Source organism: Entelurus aequoreus, linkage group LG23, assembly GCF_033978785.1.
Source record: "Entelurus aequoreus isolate RoL-2023_Sb linkage group LG23, RoL_Eaeq_v1.1, whole genome shotgun sequence".
NCBI lineage: Eukaryota > Metazoa > Chordata > Actinopteri > Syngnathiformes > Syngnathidae > Entelurus > Entelurus aequoreus.
This window is the reverse complement of record NC_084753.1, coordinates 29,322,786-29,348,868: the sequence shown is the minus strand read 5'-3', so window position 1 is coordinate 29,348,868 and position 26,083 is coordinate 29,322,786. Positions and strand designations below refer to the sequence as shown.

The 26,083-nt window shown below is 37.6% G+C and overlaps 2 protein-coding genes across 3 annotated transcripts in view; one reads left to right on the top strand and one right to left on the bottom strand.

The window, feature by feature from the left end:
• The window catches only part of LOC133640377 (mitotic deacetylase-associated SANT domain protein-like), a 63,060-nt gene extending 61,391 nt beyond the window's left edge, over positions 1 to 1,669 (top strand). For both annotated transcript variants that reach the window (XM_062033766.1, XM_062033765.1), the window contains one exon: positions 816 to 1,669. In XM_062033766.1, coding sequence (XP_061889750.1) covers positions 816 to 1,056 — 241 coding nt within the window. In that variant the 3' untranslated portion in view covers positions 1,057 to 1,669. The remainder of the gene's footprint in view (positions 1 to 815) is intronic.
• The window catches only part of ttbk2b (tau tubulin kinase 2b), a 174,314-nt gene that overhangs the window by 115,920 nt on the left and 32,311 nt on the right, over positions 1 to 26,083 (bottom strand). The window lies entirely within an intron of this gene.

The window sequence follows — 26,083 nt, the reverse complement described above, 5'->3', positions numbered from 1 at the left end:
GAATGTAAACAAAGAAGCGTGTACTGTTGTTGCTGACTTCGTTCGAAAAATACGTCCATTTCGCACCGACAACTTTCTTCTTTGCTTGCTCAGCTTCTTTCTCCATAATGCAATGAACATGATTGCAACAGATTCACGAACACAGATGTCCAGAATACTGTGGAATTATGAAATGAAAACAGAGCTTTTTCGTATTGGCTTCAATGTGGAAGGCATACCCGTGTTCGCCGGTCTACGTCACGCGCATACGTCATCCTCAGAGGCGTTTCGAACCGGAAGTTTAGCGGCACATTTAAAATTGCACTTTATAAGTTAACCCGGCCGTATTGGCATGTGTTATAATGTTAAGATTTCATCATTGATATATAAACTATCAGACTGCGTGGTCGGTAGTAGTGGCTTTCAGTAGGCCTTTAACTCGCATGCAGTCCATTCCTTCTGGTCCTCATTGAGATGGTTCTGCTGTGTTTAATTACCGTATTTTCCAGACCATAGGGTGCACCGGATTATAAGGCGCACTGCCGATGAACGGTCCATTTTCGAGGTTTTTTCATATATAAGGCACATTAATTAATAACCTCTTAACCTCTAAAGGCCTTAGTTGGCCACATACGTGGACAGCACCTTTTAGCTCTTATTTCCAAAGTTGTGTACACTACTGAATTGGGGTCTTATGGCGGCTTATATGGACACTTATACTGCCATCTGGTGGTGTCAGAAGAGTATAACATACCGTTACACCCTTAATAATAATCCATTTGCTTCAAAATAGAATGGATAGTTCATTGCTTGTTGTTGTACTCACTGCATGACAGGGTGTTCAACAAAGTGAAGAGTCGGAGCGCCCACATGAAGAGTCACGCCGAGCAAGAAAAGAAGGCCGCGGCTCTTCGCCAGAAGGTGGCGGAGGAGCAGGCGGCAGCGTTGGCCGCCCGAGCACGGAAGGAGGCCACGTTGGCGGCGTCTCATCAGGACGGAGCGGAGAATCAGGCGGAGATGAGCAGCCAGGAGGACTCATCAGAGGTGGAGGACGACAACGACGAGGACTGGCGCTGAGACAAAAACTGCTAAACGCATGCAAGAGAATAATCAAAGAGAGGAATAAGCACAAGAACCTTCTAGGTGTTCCTGTTGGCCTCTTGCACTAATTTCCTGGCTGACGGTTCCACTGCTAAGACTCATCTTAAGGCCTCTCCGCAGGCTGGCACTCCACATTTGTATCTTTTAAAATATTCAAGAGAACTTTATTTTTTTCTAACTGCACTTACACAGTACGCTTTTTTTTTTTTTTTTGCCGACGTTGCCTTTTTATATAACCTTTATTTAATTGACTAGATTCTCCTCGGGTATTTTGGTGTTTCATGATCGATAGCCTGTTCAACAATGTTTCGCACAGAACAAAAAAAAAAACAAAAAAAAATGTACGGCTCATATTTTAAAAAAGAAAATGAGCGCTTGTGTTCCAAATATGTTTGGTGTGAATGTTGCAGAGTTTGGTTGTACACTTGCTTTTTTTTTTTGCTTTTTTACAACCTTTAAATTTAAATTGTACAAACAAGTATATACAAATTGTAATATTTATGCATTTTTCAATAATGTTGTTAATATAAAAAAATAAATATGTTGCAATATAACTTGGAATTGGAAAAAAATTAAAAAAATTAAAATCCGTAAATTTGTGTCATTATTTTTGCACTTTATATACAAAAACCCCAAAAGCAGTGAAGTTGGCACGTTGTGTAAATGGTAAATAAAAACAGAATACAATGATTTGCAAATCCTTTTCAACCTAAATTCAATTAAATAGACTGCAAAGACAAGATATTTAACGTTCGAACTGGAAAACTTTGTTATTTTTCAAATATTTGCTCATTTGGAATTTGAGGCCTGCAACGTGTTTCAAAAAAAGCTGGCACAAGTGGTAAAAAAAGACTGAGAAAGTTGAGGAATGCTTATCAAACACTTATTTGGAACGTCCCACAGGTTAACAGGTTGATTGGGAACAGGTGGGTGCCATGATTGGGTATAAAAGCAGATTCCATGAAATGCTCAGTCATTCACAAACAAGGATGGGGCGAGGGTCACCACTTTGTCAACAAACGCGCGAGAAAATTGTCCAACAGTTTAAGAACAACATTTCTCAACCAGCTATTGCAAGGAATTTAGGGATTTCACCATCTACGCTCCGTAATATCAAAAGGTTCAGAAAATCTCAGGCGGTACTGCATCAAAAAGCGACATCAGTGTGTAAAGGATATCACCACATGGGCTCAGGAACACTTCAGAAAACCACTGTCAGTAACTACAGTTTGTCACTACATCTGTAAGTGCAAGTTAAAACGCTACTATGCAAAGCGAACGCCATTTATCAACAACACCCAGAAACGCCGCCGGCTTCGCTGGGCCCGAGCTCATCTAAGATGGACTGATGCAAAGTGGAAAAGTGTTCTGTGGTCTGACGAGTCCACATTTCAAATTGTTTTTGGAAACTGTGGACGTCGTGTCCTCCGGACCAAAGAGGAAAAGAACCATCTGGATTGTTATAGGTGCAAAGTGTAAAAGCCAGCATCTGTGATGGTATGGGGGTGTATTAGTGCCCAAGACATGGGTAACTTACACATCTGTGAAGGCGCCATTAATGCTGAAAGGTACATACAGGTTTTGGAGCAACATATGTTGCCATCCAAGCAACGTTACAATGGACGCCCCTGCTTATTTCAGCAAGACAATGCCAAGCCACGTGTTACAACAGCGTGGCTTCATAGTAAAAGAGTGCAGGTACTAGACTGGCCTGCCTGCAGTCCAGACCTGTCTCCCATTGAAAATGTGTGGCGCATTATGAAGCCTAAAATAGCACAACGGAGACCCCCGGACTGTTGAACAACTTAAGCTGTACATCAAGCAAGAATGGGAAAGAATTCCACATGAGAAGCTTCAAAAATGTGTCTCCTCAGTTCCCAAACGTTTACTGAGTGTTGTTAAAAGGAAAGGCCATGTAACACAGTGGTCAAAATGCCCCTGTGACAACTTTTTTTTGCAATGTGTTGCTGCCATTAAATTCTAAGTTCATGATTATTTAAGTTTCACAGTTGGAACATTAAATATCTTGTCTTTGCAGTCTATTCAATTGAATATAAGTTGAAAAGGATTAGCAAATCATTGTATTCTGTTTTTATTTACCATTTACACAACGTACCAACTTCACCGGTTTTGTAAATTTTTTTAAGCATTTGCAAAAATCCAATTAACATTTTTCAGCTAACTGTTAAAATGGGCTCCACACTTGGCTTTTCAAACCAATACATTTAAATTGTAAATATTACCGTATAATATTGAATTACAATTTTTACTTTTTTATGACATTGTTTGTATTTAATTTAATTAGACAGTAAAAGTCAACAATTTATGAGGATGCAGTACTTCAGATGACCACTAGATGGAAACATTGATTCATTAGGGTCAGAGTCGTGTAGGTTTTTTTTTTTTTTTTTTTTTTTTTTTTTTTTTTACTGCATTGCTATTGGCTACTGTACACATGATTTCACTGTTCCTCAATAAACATTGTCCAATTTGCTTTTAAGTTAACTGTTATGAGGAAATATTAAATATATGCAGTTGAGTTAGAAGGCTGGAATTAATTTTTAAATAAATATTAAATATATGCAGTTGAGTTAGAAGGCTGGAATTAAATATTAAATAAATATTAAATATATGCAGTTGAGTTAGAAGGCTGGAATGAAATATTAAATAAATATTAAATATATGCAGTTGAGTTAGAAGGCTGGGATTAAATATTAAATAAATATTACATAAATTATTAAATAAATATTAAATATATGCAGTTGAGTTAGAAGGCTGGAATTAAATATTAAATAAATATTAAATATATGCAGTTGAGTTAGAAGGCTAGGATTAAATATTAAATAAATATTAAATAAATTATTAAATAAATATTAAATATATGCAGTTGAGTTAGAAGGCTGGAATTAAATATTAAATAAATATTAAATATATGCAGTTGAGTTAGAAGGCTAGGATTAAATATTAAATAAATTATTAAATAAATATTAAATATACGCAGTTGAGTTAGAAGGCTGGGATTAAATATTAAATAAATATTAAATAAATATTAAATATATGCAGTTGAGTTAGAAGGCTGGAATTAAATATTAAATAAATATTAAATATATGCAGTTGAGTTAGAAGGCTGGGATTAAATATTAAATAAATATTAAATAAATTATTAAATAAATATTAAATATATGCAGTTGAGTTAGAAGGCTGGAATTAAATATTAAATAAATATTAAATATATGCAGTTGAGATAGAAGGCTGTGATTAAATAAATTATTAAATAAATACTAATTATATGCAGTTGAGTTAGAAGGCTGGAATTAAATATTAAATAAATATTAAATATTTGCAGTTGAGTTAGAAGGCTGTGATTAAATATTAAATAAATTATTAAATACATCTTAAATATATGCAGTTGAGTTAGAAGGCTGGGATTCAATATTAAATAAATTATTAAATAAATATTAAATATATGCAGTTGAGTTAGAAGGCTGGGATTCAATATTAAATAAATTATTAAATAAATATTAAATATATGCAGTTGAGTTAGAAGGCTGGGATTCAATATTAAATAAATTATTAAATAAATATTAAATATATGCAGTTGCGTTAGAAGGCTGGGATGAAAGACGTTTTTCCATGCAAATCAACTTTACTGTAAAATGTTGCACACAAGAGCCTTTTAACAATACAGTAAAACATATTGTCTTCATATTAGTCTGTATAAATAATAGGAAAGAAGGGAAAACTTAAAAAAAATAAATAGTGAATACAAAATTGTTGTGTGTACACCTAAACCAGGGGTCGGCAACCCAAAACGTTGAAAGAGCCATATTGGACCAAAAATACAAAAAAGTAATCTGTCTGGAGCCGCAAAAAATAAAAAGCCTTATATAAGTGTTATAATGATGGCAACACATCATGTAAGTAGCTAATTACCTATATTAGCCTACTATCAAAATGACTATGTGTCGCTTGCTGACGCAAATCTTCGTCGACAGAAATGCTGAAATGTAATATTTATTCTACACATTTTTACAACATTAGGTAAACATGAGTAAAACTTCTCAGAGGGTGAGATAACTCCTGGAAATGACTGTCTTAGAATGGCCAAAAAGGTATAAATGTGTGTCCAAGTTAAAGGAAACGGCAGGCTGTCTTCTTCTAATGGAAGCTGGGTAACGTTTGCTGTGGTCTGGAACAACATGGCCCACTAACTATCAGAAACGCAGCCTATATTAAATACAGCTAATGTGTCATGAAACATGGAAAAATAAACTAAATACACAGAGGACATAAGTAAAAGGACATTAAATGAGCTCAAATATAGCTACTAACGATGCATAATGATGCAATATGTGCATACAGCTAGCCTAAATAGCATGTTAGCATCAATTAGCAACTACTGACCAAATATGCCTGATTAGCACTCCATAACAAGTCAATAACATCAACAAAGCTCACCTGTGTGCATTCACGCACAGTATAAAACATTTGGTGGACAAAACGAGACAAAGGAGGAGTGGCATAAAACATGTATTTCTGTGGCAGCGTCGGAGAAAGTTATGCATGCAAACAAACTGTTGAGTCACAGTCCACACAACAGTGAGTTCAAGGGTCGCTTAAATTAGTAGGACAAAATGGCGCTCGCCAAATAGTGTCATCAGTGAAGCATACACCCAAACATATTAAACAGTGGTAGTTCTAACAATTGGGAAGGTTTGTGTCGTGTTTGTCCTCCTACAGAAACCGTATCACAACAAAAAATATATTTTGTCACCCCATTTATTTTTCTATTTCCATACATTTTTGAAATGGGCCGCATGTGGCTCTCGAGCCGCAGGTTGCTGACCCCGGACCTAAACTAAGCTACTTAACAAATAAATAACAGAACAATAAACTAAAAAAGTGCATCCAAATGTTGCTGTGGTCTGGAACAACATGGCACACTAACAACTATCAGAAACGCAGCCTACATTAAATACAGCTAATGTGTCATGAAACATGGAAAAATAAACTAAATACACATAAGTAAAGGACATTAAATGAGCTCAAATATAGCTACTAACAAGGCACAATGATGCAATATGTGCATACAGCTAGCCTAAATAGCATGTTAGCATCGATTAGCGATTAGTGACCAAATATGCCTGATTAGCACTCCATAACAAGTCAATAAAATCAACAAAACTCACCTTTGTGCATTCACGCACAGTATAAAACGTTTGGTGGACAAAACGAGACAAAGGAGGAGTGCCACAAAACACGTGTTTCTGTGGCAGCGTCTGAGAAAGTTGTAATGGGTTGTACTTGTATCGCGCTTTTCTACTTTTTTTAAGGAACTCAAAGCGCTTTGACAGTATTTCCACATTCACACACACATTCACACACTGATGGCTAATGTGTCATGAAACATGGAAAAATAAACTAAATACACATAAGTAAAGGACATTAAATGAGCTCAAATATAGCTACTAACAAGGCACAATGATGCAATATGTGCATACAGCTAGCCTAAATAGCATGTTAGCATCGATTAGCGATTAGTGACCAAATATGCCTGATTAGCACTCCATAACAAGTCAATAAAATCAACAAAACTCACCTTTGTGCATTCACGCACAGTATAAAACGTTTGGTGGACAAAACGAGACAAAGGAGGAGTGCCACAAAACACGTGTTTCTGTGGCAGCGTCTGAGAAAGTTGTAATGGGTTGTACTTGTATCGCGCTTTTCTACTTTTTTTAAGGAACTCAAAGCGCTTTGACAGTATTTCCACATTCACACACACATTCACACACTGATGGCGGGAGCTGCCATGCAAGGCCCTCACCACGACCCATCAGGAGCAAGGGTGAAGTGTCTTGCTCAAGGACACAACGGACGTGACTAGGTTGGTAGAAGGTTGTACATGTAAACAAACTGTTGAGTCACAGTCCACACAACGGTGAGTTCAAGGGCCGCTTAAATTAGTAGGACAAAACGGCGCTCGCCAAATAGTGTCATCAGGGAAGTATAAATATAAACATATTAAACAATGGTAGTTTTAACAATTAGAAAGGTTTGTGTCGGGTTTGTTCTACAGAAACCATATTACAACAAAAAATATATTTTTCACCCCATTTATTTTTTCCATTTCCATACATTTTTGAAATGGGCCGCGGGTTGCTGACCCCCGACCTAAACTAAGCTCCTTAACAAATACGTAACAAAACAACAAACTAAAAAAAGTGCATCCAAATGTTGCTACGTTTGCTCATTTTGTGATTTTTAAAAAAATGTTTTTAAGTCTGTGTGACTCCAGTCCTGCTTAAGCAAGTAAGAGTTGGCAATTTGCCTTTAAAACCCGCTGGAAAAGGAACAACTCGCAACTGTGAATCGGTCCTTGAAGGAGCTGCTCAATAACAATCTACAAGGTTAATATAGGTTGCTTCTCTTTTTTTCCCTTCATTTTTCTGCATTCTTTTGTATCTCTAGTTATCATTACGTATATGTATTGTTGCATTTGAACAACTGTATTGTTGATAACAGAGGTAAATTATTGGTATTGTTCATTATCAATAGTGCTATTTCTATTGGTATTTGTATTGCTCCATTTGTAGTGTAATAATGCTCATTGTCATTTCTGTATTATTTATTTCACTAACTGCTTCTTTGATATCACTTTTACCATCATATTTGTACTTATCCTATTTGCTGATGTTGCTCTATTGTTGTTATTGTTATTGTGTTTGCTGTTGTTGTTTTTGTCTCTCTGTCTAATCCTCCTCTTGTCCCCACAATTTCCCCCTCTGTCTTCCTTTTTTCTCTTTCTATCCCCTCCTGCTCTGGCCCGGCTGCACCAAATGATAATAGAAATACATTTAATAAAGTCAAATACAAATAAGGCAACAAGAGAAGTATCCTACACTTCTCTAAAGCTGAACAGCCGATATGGGCATCTACATCAACTAGATGATTTGCCTGAGAAGCTGGACAAAAAAAAAAAAAAAAAAAAAAAAAAAAAAAGGAGATGTTCAAAAGACGAGACAAAAAAAAAAAAAAAAAAAAAAAAGAGCCGTTCAAAACACTCGAGTCGTTCGTGAGCGTCACACCTTAAGGACACGGCCGTGGTTAGAGGACATGCTCAGTGAGGGATGGTCTTTTGCACTCGGGGGATGAGTTTCCTCGAGGTCAGAAGGGATAAAGTGGTCCTCTTCCTGTCATCCACTCATAACTCATAACATGGACCCTGACACTTGTCCTGACCTGATGACGCAACCATGACATACATCACAGGTGTCAAACTCAAGGCCCCGGGGGCCAGATCTGGCCCGCGACATCATTTTATCTGGCCCGCAAACACCTGGAAATGATACGCGTCAATAAAGTGCTCAATATTTTCTCACTAAATGTAATTGATTTTTTTCCATTTTGACAGAAAAAATATATGTACTGCTTGAAATTGCATACATTTTAAACTTTAATAGTAGAGATGTTCGATAATGGCTTTTTTGCCGATATCCAGATATTCTGATATTGTCCAACTCTTAATTACCGATACCGATACATACAGTCGTGGAATTAACACATTATTATGCCTAATTTTGTTGTGATGCCCCGCTGGATGCATTAAACAATGTAACAAGGTTTTCCAAAATAAATCAACTCAAGTTATGGAAAAAAAATGCCAACATGGCACTGCCATATTTATTATTGAAGTCACAAAGTGCATTATATTTTTTAACATGCCTCAAAACAGCAGCTTGGAATTTGGGACATGCTCTCCCTGAGAGAGCATGAGGAGGTTGAGGTGGGCGGGGTAGGGGGGGGGGGCGGGGTATCGGGTAGGGAGTAGCGGGGGGTGTATATTGTAGCGTCCTGGAAGAGTTAGTGCTGCAAGGGGTTCTGGGTATTTGTTCTGTTGTGTTTATGTTGTGTTACGGTGCGGATGTTCTCCCGAAATGTGTTTGTCATTCTTGTTTGGTGTGGGTTCACAGTGTGGCGCATATTTGTAACAGTGTTAAAGTTGTTTATACGGTCACCCTCAGTGTGACCTGTATGGCTGTTGACCAAGTATGCCTTGCATTCACTTGTGTGTGTGAAAAGCCGTAGATATTATGTGATTGGGCAGTGCCTTTAAGGTTTATTGGCGCTCTGTACTTCTCCCTACGGCCGTGTACATAGCTGCGTTTTTAAAAAGTCATACATTTTACTTTTTGAAACCAATACCGATAATTTCCGATGTTACATTTTAAAGCATTTATTGGCCGATAATATCGGCAGTCCGATATTATCGGACATCTCTATTTAATAGTATCCAATATTGCAACAAATATTCCAGTACTTTCCAAAACATTTTTGTCTAAATAAAAATACTTATCTTTACAGCAAAGTACCCATCAAATTAATAAAAATTAAAATTTATTTTACGTTGTTCTTTACAGTATATTACTGTAAATTGAAAAAAAACTAGTACTGGTTTTTTGCATTCAAATTCTGTTGACTGAGATGCCGTTTTTTCACTGTAAAATGCACGGTTGTTGTTTTTAACGGTGTTATTACTGTAAATAGAAAAGACGGTACATTTGTTTTTACGGTAGAAAAACTGGCAGCTAAGTTGCCAGAATAAAAAAATAACTTGTATTTTTTTTCTTTCCCATTAACAATATAATGTTGTAAAAAAAACAATGTCAATTTAACACAAAAAATCTGGCAACTAAACTGCCAGCTTTTTCCGTAAAACCCCCCCAAAAAACAGTGGTACTGTTTTTCCATTTACTGTAAAAGGTTGTAAAAAAAAAAAAAAAACGTAAATGTAAAGTTTTTACTGTAAAATCGACCGTCTACTTAAAAAAAAAAAAAGATTAATAATGAAATCCAGGGGCAAATTCATACATTATTTACTGTTACAAGCGGCCCTAACTGCCATGTGGCCCTCAATGAAATTGAGTTTAACATCCCTGACATATATAAATGTATGTATGTATTTATTGTGTATGTATGTATGTATGTATGTATGTATGTATGTATGTATGTATGTATGTGTCTATGTATGCATATCTATCCAACTACTTCCTGGGTTCATTATCAGTCTGAGGTGTGGACGATTCCATCGTTGACTTTAAAGGTTGTAAATACAGTAGAGGTGGGATTTGTGGCTCTTTAAAAGGAAGCCGCTCTAAAAGACTAGCTGGTTATTTAGCGCTTTTATTTTCTAACAGGGTCTTTTTTTTTGTTTTTAAAGAAACAATCACTGGTAGAAGATGCGTTTCCGTTTTATTATTAATAATAAATAGTATTACTATTATGGTCATCATAATATCATTACAATTAAATATTTAATTTTTGTATTTTTGTTGTGTTTCAGCTGTAAACATTCCATTAGGTGGTGCCATATCTCCATGTTTTAAGAGTGACACTTTACTAATTGGAATTCTCTAAAAAACTTTTAAGGAGAATTTTTACAATGCAGAAGAAAAAACACACAAATAATACGTACAAATAAAATGTGTGTATATATATATATATATATATATATATATATATATATATATATATATATATATATATATATATATATATATATATATATATATATATATATATATATATATATATATATATATATATACATATATATTAGGGCTGCAACTTACGATTAATTTGATAATCGATTAATCTGTCGATTATTACTTCGATTAATCGATTAATAATCGGATAAAAGAGACAAACTACATTTCTATCCTTTCCAGTATTTTATTGAAAAAAACAGCATACTGGCACCATACTTATTTTGATTATTGTTTCTCAGCTGTTTGTACATGTTGCAGTTTATAAATAAAGGTTTATTAAAAAAAAATAAAAAAATTAAAATTAAAATTAAAATTAAAAAGCTTCTGCGCATGCGCATAGCATAGATCCAACGAATCGATGACTAAATTAATCGGCAACTATTTTTATAATCGATTTTAATCGATTTAATCGATTAGTTGTTGCAGCCCTAATATATATATATATATATATATATATATATATATATATATATATATATATACATACACACACACACACACACACACAACATATACATACAGTACAGGCCAAAAGTTTGGACACGCCTTCTCATTCAATTCGTTTTCTTTATTTTCATGACTATTTACATTGTAGATTGTCACTGAAGCCATCAAAACTATGAATGAACACATGTGGAGTTATGTACTTAACAAAAAACATGTTTTATATTCTAGTTTCTTCAAAATAGCCACCCTTTGCTCTGATTACTGCTTTGCACACTCTTGGCATTCTGGGTGTTGTTGATAAAGGGCTTTCGCTTTGCATAGTAGAGTTTTAACTTGCACTTACAGATGTAGCGACCAACTGTAGTTACTGACAGTGGTTTTCTGAAGTGTTCCTGAGCCCATGTGGTGCTAAAATAAAATAAAATCTAACTAAATTAAAAATAGATAATATATAGGTTTCTTAAGTAAACTGTCAATAAAATTCACAAATGAAAACAAAGCTTCGCCACAGATTTTGCGCTTTAAAAACTTCTCAATAACTTTGGTCCGTACTTTTTGTGTTTGATATTGTCATTACTGCCACAAGTGGTGGAAAAGAGTATTACAACTGAGCGCCGCTGCGGCCCATTAAGACCAAAGCTGAGAAACTCATATTTTTCATGAAACACTGATCGAGAAAACACAACCTATTTTGTTTAGCATTTTTAGGGAGGCACATTTCAGACTTGCTAAATACAGACGCAGAACAGTGACAGTCTTGATGAATCACATTAAATACAAAACCCAAAACCAGTGAAGTTGTCACATTGTGTAAATGGTAAATAAAAACAGAATACAATGATTTGCTAATCCTTTTCAACTTATATTCAATTGAATAGACTGCAAAGACAAGATACTTAACGTTCGAACTGGTAAACTTTGTTATTTTTTGCAAATATTAGCTCATTTGGAATTTGATGCCTGCAACATGTTTCAAAAAAGCTGGCACAAGTGGCAAAAAAGACTGAGAAAGTTGAGCAATGCTCATCAAACACTTTATTTGGAACATCCCACTAATTGGGAACAGGTGGGTGCCATGATTGGGTATAAAAGCAGCTTCCATGAAATGCTCAGTCATTCACAAACAAGGATGGGGCGAGGGTCACCACTTTGTCAACAAATGCGTGAGCAAATTGTCCAACAGTTTAAGATCAACATTTCTCAACCAGCTATTGCAAGGAATTTAGGGATTTCACTATCTACGGTCCCTAATTTCATCAAAAGGTTCAGAGAATCTGGAGAAATCACTGCACGTAAGCGATGATATTACAGACCTTGGATCCCTCAGGCGGTACTGCATCAAAAAGCAACATCAGTGTGTAAAGGATATCACCGCATGGGCTCAGGAACACTTCAGAAAACCACTGTCAGTAACTACAGTTTGTCACTACATCTGTAAGTGCAAGTTAAAACTCTATTGTGCAAAGTGAAAGCCATTTATCAACAACACCCAGAAACGCCGCCGGCTTTGCCGGGCCCGAGTTCATCTAAGATGGACTGATGCAAAGTGGAAAAGTGTTCTGTGGTCTGACGAGTCCACATTTCAAATTGTTTTTGGAAACTGTGGACGTCGTGTCCTCCGGACCAAAGAGGAAAAGAACCATCCGGATTGTTATAGGCGCAAAGTGTAAAAGCCAGCATGTGTGATGGTATGGGGGTGTATTAGTGCCCAAGACATGGGTAACTTACACATGTGTGAAGGCACCATTAATGCTGAAAGGTACATACAGGTTTTGGAGCAACATATGTTGCCATCCAAGCAACGTTATCATGGACGCCGCTGCTTATTTCAGCAAGACAATGCCAAGCCACGTGTTACAACAGCGTGGCTTCATAGTAAAAGAGTGCGGGTACTAGACTGGCCTGCCTGCAGTCCAGACCTGTCTCCCATTGAAAATGTGTGGCGCATTATGAAGCCTAAAATACCACAAGGGAGACCCCCGGACTGTTGAACAACTTAAGCTGTACATCAAGCAAGAATGGGAAAGAATTCCACCTGAGAAGCTTCAAAAATGTGTCTCCTCAGTTCCCAAACGTTTACTGAGTGTTGTTAAAAGGAAAGGCCATGTAACACAGTGGTAAAAAATGCCCCTGTGACAATGTGTTGCTGCCATTAAATTGTAAGTTAATGATTATTTGCAACAAAAAAAATTAACTTTCTCAGTTGGAACATTAAGTATCTTGTCTTTGCAGTCTATTCAATTGAATATAAGTTGAAAAGGATTTGCAAATCATTGTATTCTGTTTATATTTACATCTAACACAATTTCCCAACTCATATGGAAACAGGGTTTGTAATAATATAATACACACAAACCTTCAGTTAGATGAGGCCAGTATCTCTTCAGCCTCGCTCACATCCCATAGGCCTTGATGCCAGCGAGCATGTAATGACTAGAGAGACCATATAAGTGACAAACCACTCAAGCTCCATTTCAATGGCCCTGACTGATGTCCCGTGGCCCCCTACTGGCCCCTTGACCCGTGACAGCCATCGCTTGATTGCTTTATCCGTCCGCCATCTCGCTGCGCCACGTTTTAAAGACCAGGCTGTGGAACGAGTCCATCCTCGTTTGCTGACCAACTTAATGGAATTAAACGAGCCGTCCCTGTCAAGTGTTTTTATCAGGAGTCAGCTGTGTTGCTGCATCAAACACTCCTTCTTCTTCTTCTTAAAAAAAAAAAAGGGGTAGCTCTCCAGGCCACCTTGATGAAATCTGCTCTGCCAAGTTCTTCTGCGCTCTCACTAAGTGCTTTCGATTGACTCCTTATTTCACCGGACGACAAGAGTTGTTAGCCTCCTCGCTCTAACACAACCATATCCTCTGAGGAGCAGCCTCAGCCGCACTGGAGACAAACTAGACCAACAACTCATGTCCACTGCAGAGGACGCTGGTTCATAATGTCAGATAAACCAGCAGCCTGTGTAGTGATTCTGCATGATGGTGGCGTGATCCCAGGGTTCAGAAATGGTAGGCAAAGTGCAAGCGGGAGGTCCCTTTATTAGGTACCAGGCAAAACAAGCCGAGCAGGAACTCAGAAAGCTACAGAACATTGTGGCATACACTGGATCACATGTGTCAAACTCAGGGCCCGGGGGCCAGATCTGGCCCGCCACAGAATTTTACATGGTCCGCCTCAGAACTTGATGTGGTCCGCCACATTGTTTTATGTTGCGCTCCACATCATTTATGTGGTCCACCTTGTCATTTAAAGTGGCCCACCACAGAATTTGATGTGGTCCGCCACAGAATTTGATGTGGTCCGCCACAGAATTTGATGTGGTCTGCCACATTGTTTTATGTTGCGCTCCACATCATGTATGTGGTCCACCTTGTCATTTAATGTGGCCCACCACAGAATTTGATGTGGTCCGCCACAGAATTTGATGTGGTCCGCCACAGAATTTGATGTGGTCTGCCACATTGTTTTATGTTGCGCTCCACATCATGTATGTGGTCCACCTTGTCATTTAATGTGGCCCACCACAGAATTTGATGTGGTCCGCCACAGAATTTGATGTGGTCCGCCACAGAATTTGATGTGGTCTGCCACATTGTTTTATGTTGCGCTCCACATCATGTATGTGGTCCACCTTGTCATTTAATGTGGCCCACCACAGAATTTGATGTGGTCCGCCACAGAATTTGATGTGGTCCGCCACAGAATTTGATGTGGTCCGCCGCAGAACTTTGTGGTCCGCAACATTGTTTTATGTTGCGCTCCACATCATTTATGTGGTCCGCCTTGTCATTTAAGGTGGCCCGCCACAGAATTTGATGTGGTCCGCCACAGAATTTGATGTGGTCCGCCACATTGTTTTATGTTGCGCTCCACATCATTTATGTGGTCCGCCTTGTCATTTAATGTGGCCCGCCACAGAACTTGATGTGGTCCGCCACAGAACTTGATGTGGTCCACCACATTGTTTTATGTTGCGCTCCACATAATTTATGTGGTCTACCTTGTCATTTAAAGTGGCCCGCCACAGAATTTGATGTGGTCCGCCACAGAATTTGATGTGGTCCGCCACATTGTTTCATGTGGCATTCCACATCCTTTATGTGGTCCACTTTGTCATTTAATGTGGCCCGCCACAGAACTTGATGTGGTCCGCCGCAGAACTTTGTGGTCCGCAACATTGTTTTATGTTGCGCTCCACATCATTTATGTGGTCCGCCTTGTCATTTAATGTGGCCCGCCACAGAACTTGATGTGGTCCGCCGCAGAACTTTGTGGTCCGCAACATTGTTTTATGTTGCGCTCCACATCATTTATGTGGTCCACCTTGTCATTTAATGTGGCCCGCCACAGAACTTGATGTGGTCCGCCACAGAACTTGATGTGATCCGCCACATTGTTTTATGTTGCGCTCCACATCATTTACGTGGTCCACCTTGTCATTTAAAGTGGCCCGCCACAGAATTTGATGTGGTCCGCCACAGAATTTGATGTGGTCCGCCACATTGTTTCATGTGGCATTCCACATCCTTTATGTGGTCCACTTTGTCATTTAACGTGGCCCGCCACAGAACTTGATGTGGTCCGCCGCAGAACTTTGTGGTCCGCAACATTGTTTTATGTTGCGCTCCACATCATTTATGTGGTCCACCTTGTCATTTAATGTGGCCCGCCACAGAACTTGATGTGGTCCGCCACAGAACTTTGTGGTCCGGCCGCATTGTTTTATGTTGCGTTCCACATCATTTATGTGGTCTACTTTGTCATTTAATGTGGCCCGCCACAAAATGTTGTGGTCCGCCACAGAATTGTATGTGGTACTCCACAAATTGACCTCCCACATCATTTTATATAGTCTGCCACATCATTTATGGTGTCCAGCTGGTCATTTAAAGTGGCCCGCCACAGAATTTGATGTGGTCCGCCACATCGTTTTATGTTGCGCTCCACATCATTTATGTGGTCCACCTTATCATTTAATATGGCCGGCCACATAATTTGATGTGGTCCGCCACAGAATTTGACGTGGTCCGCCACATTGTTTCATGTGGCGTTCCACATAATTTATGTGGTCCACCTTGTCATTCAATGTGGCCCGCTACAGAATTTGATGTGGTCCGCCACAGAACTTGATGTGGTCCGTCACATAGTTTTATGTTGCGTTCCACATCATTTATGTGGTCCACCTTGTCATTTAATGTGGTCCACCTTGTCATTTAATGTGGCCCGCCAGGGAATTTGATGTGGTCCGCCGCAGAACTTTGTGGTCCGCAACATTGTTTTATATTGTGCTCCATATCATTTATGTGGTCCACCTTGTCATTTAACGTGGCCCGCCACAGAATTTTGTGGTCCGCCACATTGTTTTATGTTGCGCTCCACATCATTTATGTGGTCCACCTTGTCATTTAATGTGGCCCGCCACAGAATTTTGTGGTCCGCCACAGAATTGTATGTGGTACTCCACAAATTGACCTGCCACATCATTTTATATAGTCCGCCACATTATTTATGCAGTCCACCTTGTCATTTAATGTGGCCCGCCACATCATTTATGTGGTCCGCCTTGTCATTTAAAGTGGCCCGCCACAGAATTTGATGTGGTCCGCCACAGAACTTTGTGGTCCGCCACATTGTTTTATGTTGCGCTCCACATCATTTATGTGGTCCACCTTGTCATTTAATGTGGCCCGCCACAGAATTTTGTGGTCCGCCACAGAATTGTATGTGGTACTCCACAAATTGACCTCCCACAACATTTTATATAGTCCGGCAGATCATTTATGCGGTCCACCTTGTCATTTAATGTGGCCCGGCACATCATTGTATATAGTCCGCCACAGAATTGTATGTGGTACTCCACAAATTGACCTGCCACATCATTTTATATAGTCCGGTCCACCTTGTCATTTAATGTGGCCCGCCACATCATTTATGTGGTACGCCACATCATTTATGTGGTACGCCACATTGTTTTATGTTGCGCTCCACATCATTTATGTGGTCCGCCACAGAATTTTGTGGTCCGCCACAGAATTGTATGTGGTACTCCACAAATTGACCTCCCACAACATTTTATATAGTCCGGCAGATCATTTATGCGGTCCACCTTGTCATTTAATGTGGCCCGGCACATCATTGTATATAGTCCGCCACAGAATTGTATGTGGTACTCCACAAATTGACCTGCCACATCATTTTATATAGTCCGGTCCAACTTGTCATTTAATGTGGCCCGCCACAGAATTTGATGTGGTCTGCCACAGAACTTTATGTGGTCCACCGCTTTGGTTTATGTTGCGCTCCACATCATTTATGTGGTCCACCTTGTCATTTAATGTGACCCGCCACAGAATTTGATGTGGTCTGCCACAAATTGACCTGCCACATAATTTTATGTGGTTTGCACAGAACGTTATGTATTACACTACATTATTTTATGTGGCACCCCACATCATTTAAGTGGCCCCACACATCCCTTATGTTTTCCGCCATGTCATTTACGTGGCCTGGGAAAGGCTAGAAATAATAATAAACTATTTGTCTGGCGTAATGTATTTGTTTTGTCAATTTTGGCAAACATATGTTTTTCACTTTAATATTATCTGATCATGCGCAAGATGTTCAAAGCAGGGTTTTTGGGTAATCAAAAATAAAGACTTCAAGGCAAGTTAACCATTAATAATCAGACTGAGGCCATTGGAAACCATGCACAAACAATCGCTCAAAATCCTTGACCGAAAACCACAATAAATAATAAATATGGACTGTTAAATTTTGCTGACATTCAAAGATCAATACGAATGGCCCATAGAATCCAAATAACACAGCACCAGCGCCACTTAAGCACTTTGTCCAGTTTACACCTGCTGCGACAACTAGAAACACACGAGCCTCCACCAGAGGGCAGTGTAGCGTACCCAGATGTAAAAACCTCTTTTGCACAATCAGCCTTTTCATATAAAGCGATAAAGGAATGGAACGAAACTTGAAAAATCAAACAGATTATTCTTCATTCACAGCTGAACTTAAAACGTGGCTTTGGAGCAATCAACGCTGCTCACACGGTCACTAAGGTGGCCACTATGTTTGACCCACATGTCAACTTCATCTGTATTATATTCATGCATGAGAGCATTTTGTTGTAAGCTGTGTCTGTTGAAATTATGGTTGTTTTTTTTTACAAATGATGACAGACCTGAACGAGAGCATGTATTGTCTATGTGTTATGATGTAAAGGAGAGGTGTGGTTTTAATGTACCGGATTATAAGGCGCACTGCTGATGAACAGTCTATTTTTTAAAATCTTTTTTCATATATAAAGTGCACCGGATTATAAGGCGCATTAAAGGAGTCATATTATTATAATTTTTTTCTAAATGTAAAACACTTCCTTGTGGTCTACATCAGTGGTCCCCAACCACTGGGCCGCACAAGAAGTTAAAAAAAATAATAAATAATAATAATTAAAAAAAAAAAAAAAAAAAAAAAAATATATATATATATATTTTTTTAATTTTTATTAAATCAACATAAAAAACACAATATATACATTATATATCAATATAAATCAATACAGTCTGCAGGGATACAGTCCGTAAGCACACATGATTGTATTTCTTTATGACAAAAAAAATAAAATAAAAAAATATATAAAAATACTACCCCTCCCCCCCGGTCCGTGGGACAAATTTTCAAGCATTGACCGGTCCGCAAGTACAAAAAGGTTGGGGACCACTGGTCTACATAACATGTAATGGTGGTTCTTTGGTCAAAATGTTGCGTAGATGATGTTTTACAGATCATCTTCAAGCCGCTTTCTGACAGTCGCTTCGTTTTGTGGGCGGTCTTATTTACGTGGTTCAGCTTCGGCAGCGTCTTTTCTCCGTCATCTTTGTTGTAGCGGTGTAGCGTGCAAGGACGAGAGTGGAAGAAGTGTCAAAAGATGGAGCTAACTGTTTTAATGACATTCAAACTTTACTTTAATCAATAACAGAGCGGAATTTCCTCATCCGGAAACAACACCGGAAATGTGTCCTGTGAAAAACCGTCAGACCGGAACTTTCTAATAACTAAAGTTTCTTGGGTGAATAATGTAAACTCACTACACCGGTATGTTTTAGTGCTTTCATGGCGAGTTTACTGACAGATATAAGTAAGAACTTTACACTACTTTATATTAGAAATGGCAACAGCAGAGGATGAATGTCCCATAACAAGAAGATAGAGAAAAAGAAGAAGCTTATTGACTACGGCGTCGGACTACAAAGGCGGACGTGCACAATTTTTCAGGATTTATGCAGATCCCAAATACAGATCAGCAGGAACCAGACGGTAAGAAAAGTTGGTTTTGCATAATATTGCGAAACAAAACACTAGATAATATGTCTTACCTTATACACACACCATAATAATACTCCTATGTTGAAGCACAGTACAATCCATCAAGCGGTGTGGCTTCATAGCTTACCAAAGTCGTACTAAAACATTTTGATAGATTTTTGAGCGCCGTGTGTAATGTTCTATATATTCAATGGAACATATAAAATGTTGGTGTTGTTTACTTGAGTCATATTGCAGTCTACATGTATCTCTTATGTTTGACTGCCATCTATTGGTCACCCTTATCATTATACCATGTACCAAATAAAATTGCTTCGAGGTCGATAAGCAAAACCAGAATTATTCCGTACATTAAGAGCACCGGGTTATAAGGCGCACTGTCGAGTTTTGAGGGGGAAAAAAGGATTTTAAGTGCGCCTTATAGTCCGGAAAATACGGTATAAGTATGTGTCTTTATTTGATTACATGCTATAGTATAATTTTATTGTTATAATGTTATTGCATATTTTTAATTTAGGTAAACATGAGCTATTTAGCTATAATCTGGTGCAGAACATATACGGCTTTGAGCTTTATGTCTCTGTGCATTGTCCCATCAAATAAAGACTAAACTAAACCAATATAATATGCATTAATTGACATTTATATTCATAGATATGCAGTTATAGGCGGCCATAAGAGTGATGTGGCCCTCAAATAAAATCGTGTTTGACACACCTACAGTTTGAGTTTGAGTTTATTTGGAACATGCAAGCATACAACATGATACATCACAATTTCCAGTTTCTCTTTTCTACATGTTCGAAAAGGAGTAGGAAGAAGCAGAGCTTATTTAATCCTACCCCTTTTCTTTACATAACAGTTGCTAAAACTTTTTGTTCACTTCCTGTTCCCAATTTATGCACAATAAACTCCATAAGTAATCACTATAAAAATAAATAAATAAATAATAGTAAGAATTTAATAATAATAATTGGTGAAGTAAGTCATATTTCATATGATGAGATAAGTAAGATTACTTTAAGAATGAATGAATGGATGGATGAAATAAATTGAGAATGTTTGTCATGGTTCTTCTTCTTTGTACTTTGTAAACACTTTAAGTTTGAAGAGTTTCTTGAAGTGTATCATATTAGTACATTGTTTGATTTATTTGCTTAATCCATTCCATAATTTAATTCCACATACTGATATACTGAAGGTCTTAAGTGTTGTACGTGCAAACAAATGTTTTAAATTACGTTTTTCTCTAAGATTATATTTCTCCTCTTTTGTTGAGAAGAATTGTTGTATACTCTTTGGTAGCAGGTTATAGTTTGCTTTGTGCATAATTTTAGCTGTTTGCAAATTCACTGTGTCGTGGAATTTCAGTATTTTTGATTCAATAAATAAAGGGTTTGTACGTTCTCTATATCCAACATTATGTATTATTCTAACTGATCTTTTTTGTAACACCGTTAATGAATGAAGTGTACTATTGTAGTTATTTCCCCATATTTCTACACAATAACTCAGATATGGTAACACTAGCGAGCAGTAGAGAATATGAAGGGATTTTTTGTCTAGAACATGTTTTGCTTTATTCATTATTGACGTGTTTCTTGCAACTTTATGTTGTATATTTTTTACGTGAGATTTACAGTTCAATTTATCATCAATCATTATACCTAGAAATTTGGTTTCATTTACTCTTTCAATTTCTATTCCGTCTATTTGTGTTTGTGTTTGACTTTCTCTTCTACTGTTACCAAATAGCATTATTTTAGTTTTACTAAGATTCAACGATAGTCATTTTTTGTCAAAACATCTTTTTAATTTGTTAATTTCTTCTGTTATTATTTGTATTATCTCCTGTGTGTTCTCTCCTGAACAAAACGCTGTTGTATCATCCGCAAATAATACTAACTTTAAATCTTTTGTAACTTTACAAATGTCATTTATATAGAGATTGAATAGATTAGGTCCTAATATTGATCCCTGAGGTACACCACAGGATATATTTAGCGTTGTAGATGTGTGTTCGCCTAGCTTCACGTATTGTTTCCTGTTCGTTAGATAACTTCTTATCCAGTTTAAGACTAACCCTCTGATGCCATATCGTTCTAGTTTTTTGATTAAAATATTGTGATTAATTGTGTCAAATGCTTTAGTTAGATCCATAAAAACCGCTGCCGCACATTTTTACTATCTATTGCATTGGTAATTTCTTCTGTAATTTCAATTAAAGCCATCGAAGTTGAAACATTAGCTATGTATCCATATTGGTTCTCTTCGAGTATTCTATTTTTATTTATGAAACTTTCTAATCTGTTACTAGTAGATAATGAACCAGCACTGAAGGAGGGAACAAGGTGGAACTAAATAGAACTAACTGAATACAACTTTGTCCTACATAAATACACGAGATCCTCGTTCTCCTCCATCGTTGTTGTTTGCTAGCGCATCTCTTTCCGATTGATGCGTTCAGTCTATGCAGTGTGTTTTTTACCCCAGTATGTTTATGAAGCGGAACATTGACAGCCACACATGCAGGCGAGTAGAACTGAAAGCTGAGCAGGGCCATTATGGATAAAAACATGCTCCTCGGTCTCTGCATTGAAAACAAACATGGAGAACAACAGCTCTGTTACAACAGCACCAACGTTGCCAACACTACTTCTTTACTACTACAAAAGCAGTGTTTCACACACAGTCATTTATTTGTGGCGGCCCGCCACGAAAGAATTACGTCCGCCACAAATAAAAAATAAAAAAATATATATATATATTTTTTTTTGTCCTGTCCAGCTTCTCAGGCAAAACATATAGTTGATGTAGATGCCCATATAGGCTGTTCAGATTTACTTTACAAAAGAGAGGTGTAGGATACTTCTCTTGTTGCCTTATTTGTGTTTGACCACTACTGTTTTCTGTTGATTTGTTACTGACTGTGGCAGGACACCTCTGCCTCTGTTTCACTTTATGTTGCTGGTAAATAATATGGTTGTAGTAGTAGGCTAAAGTTAAATTATTTAGTATGCACTAATTAAAGGGGCAGAGCTTTAAGAGAAATTTTAGCTTTTATATTTTATAAAATATATTTTTTGTAAGAACCACAATTAATAAATATATTTCAGTGAATAACTTATTGTTCAAATCTGTATATAAATATATACATAAAGTATTGTAATTATATTGTAAAATGGATGGATGGATGGATGGATGGACGTATAAAACAAAACTGTTATTATTAATTAGTAAGTATACATTTTTTGAGCCTTTTTAGAGAAAATCATATCATTGTAGTAAATTATGCAAATTACTCGATGATGTCATGGTGACCACGCCCCATATCCACGCCCGTAGCCACGCCCCCACCGCCACAGGTATCTTGGCAGTTTATGGGAAACACTGAAAAGACAATACAATTTCTACTTGTCAGGTTCAAACACGGTTTACATCTATTAAACAAGACAAGAAGCAAGGAATCAAACAGAAACAGAATTAAATTTGGCTCAATGAGAAGAGCGCGTACACCTGTACCCTTGTACAGTGTCTCACCACGCTCTGACGAAAGATTGTACGCCTCCTCTTTTATTTGGACTTTCCCTGATTACATGGCGACAGCTGTTTCTAAGGGAGGGGGGTCGTAAACAGCCATCGCCTTTGGTTACAAAACAGTTCAAAGAAAAGGTCGTAAAACAGTTCAAACTTGGGCAGGCCCTGCCTCCTCTCCGCTTTGTACATCTCGGGTCAAGACAAAATCTTTCTGTGGATTACAACACATCAAAGAAACAGACACCTTCATGTCGCTCCCCATCGTACACGGTGGAGTTTTACAAGCCTTCTGCTTGGTAGGATAAAAGACAGCTTTTGTCTTCTCGCCGGGCGAGCTGAACTCAATGTAACACAAAGTTTTGTGATAACTTAGATACAATTATTCTGAAACTACTATGTCTAGATCTCCATGAATTATATTGCTTAGCACAGCATATAAAATTGGTGTGTCTTCAGTATAGCTGGGAGTCCAATGTCCAAATCATAACTTTCAAATAAACGAGGTGGTGACATTCAATCTTTCTGACCCTGGCTGATAAATTTATGATGTACAGTAGTATTCTTAGATTGCTCGTGCGGCCTTGCCTTGACCCTCTTCAGCTCCTCCAATTATGTACCATCCCCTCTAAACGACACTGTTACTCACTCCACGCTTGTTTAACCCTCCCGTCTCACAACTTTGCAGATTGTGTCTTGAATGGGTTTGTTTGTGCATGCAGAAATCTGTTCTATGTTCTAATACGATATAAAAACAAGGATACATTTGTGTATCAGCATACCATGCACTTTTGTGACTATTATAATTCAATTAGACTCAAAACAGGTATCAATCAAATCAATCCTGACATTTAGATCAGCAAATCATGCACTGTTGTCACTATTCTAATGCATTTTTACTCCAAACAAGCCTCAACCAAATCACCCAGACTCTTAGATCATACACTGTTGTCACTATTTTAATGCATTTTTACTCCAAACAAGCCTCAACCAAATCACCCAGACTCTTAGATCATACACTGTTGTCACTATTTTAATGCATTTTTACTCCAAACAAGCCTCAACCAAATCAACCCAGACTCTTAGATCAACACATCATGCACTGTTGTCACTATTCTAATGCATTTTTACTCCAAACAAGACTCAATCAAATCACCCACACTCTTAGATCATACGCTGTTGTCACTATTTTAATACATTTTTACTCCAAACAAGCCTCAACCAAATCAACCCAGACCCTTAGATCAGCACATCATGCACTGTTGTCATTATTCTAATGCATTTTTACTCCAAACAAGCCTCAACCAAATCAACCCAGACTCTTAGATCAGCACATCATGCACTGTTGTCACCATTCTAATGCATTTTTACTCCAAACAAGCCTCAACCAAATCACCCAGACTCTTAGATCAGCACATCATACACTGTTGTCACTATTCTAATGCATTTTTCTCCAAACAGGCCTCAACCATATCACTGTTGACTTTTAAATAAACACATTTTTCACTTTAATGACTATTCCAAAGCAGTTTTTCTCCAAAGAAGCCTCAACCAAATCAACCCAGACTCTTAGATCAGCACATCATACACTGTTGTCACTATTCTAATGCATTTTTACTCCAAACAAGCCTCAACCAAATCAACCCAGACTCTTAGATCAGCACATCATGCACTGTTGTCACTATTCTAATGCATTTTTACTCCAAACAAGCCTCAACCAAATCAATCCAGACTCTTAGATCAGCACATCATGCACTGTTGTCACTATTCTAATGCATTTTTACTCCAAACAAGCCTCAACCAAATCAATCCAGACTCTTAGATCAGCACATCATGCACTGTTGTCACTATTCTAATGCATTTTTACTCCAAACAAGCCTCAACCAAATCAACCCAGACTCTTAGATCAGCACATCATACACTGTTGTCACTATTCTAATGCATTTTTCTCCAAACAGGCCTCAACCATATCAATACAGACTCTTAGATCAGCACATCATGCACTGTTGTCACTATTCTAATGCATTTTTACTCCAAACAAGCCTCAACCAAATCAATCCAGACTCTTAGATCAGCACATCATGCTCTGTTGTCACTATTATAATGCATTTTTACTCCAAACAAGACTCAACCAAATCAAACCAGACTCTTAGATCAGCACATCATGCACTGTTGTCACTATTCTAATGCATTTTTACTCCAAACAAGCCTCAACCAAATCACCCAGACTCTTAGATCAGCACATCATACACTGTTGTCACTATTCTAATGCATTTTTCTCCAAACAGGCCTCAACCATATCAATACAGACTCTTAGATCAGCACATCATGCACTGTTGTCACTATTCTAATGCATTTTTACTCCAAACAAGCCTCAACCAAATCAATCCAGACTCTTAGATCAGCACATCATGCACTGTTGTAACTATTCTAATGCATTTGTACTCCAAACAAGCCTCAACCAAATCAATCCAGACTCTTAGATCAGCACATCATGCACTGTTGTCACTATTCTAATGCATTTTTACTCCAAACAAGACTCAACCAAATCAATCCAGACTCTTAGATCAGCACATCATACACTGTTGTCACTATTCTAATGCATTTTTACTCCAAACAAGCCTCAACCAAATCAACCCAGACTCTTAGATCAGCACATCATGCACTGTTGTCACTATTCTAATGCATTTTTACTCCAAACAAGCCTCAACCAAATCAATCCAGACTCTTACATCAGCACATCATGCACTGTTGTAACTATTCTAATGCATTTTTACTCCAAACAAGCCTCAACCAAATCAATCCAGACTCTTAGATCAGCACATCATGCACTGTTGTCACTATTCTAATGCATTTTTACTCCAAACAAGACTCAACCAAATCAATCCAGACTCTTAGATCAGCACATCATACACTGTTGTCACTATTCTAATGCATTTTTACTCCAAACAAGCCTCAACCAAATCAACCCAGACTCTTAGATCAGCACATCATGCACTGTTGTCACTATTCTAATGCATTTTTACTCCAAACAAGACTCAACCAAATCAATCCAGACTCTTAGATCAGCACATCATGCACTGTTGTCACTATTCTAATGCATTTTTACTCCAAACAAGCCTCAACCAAAT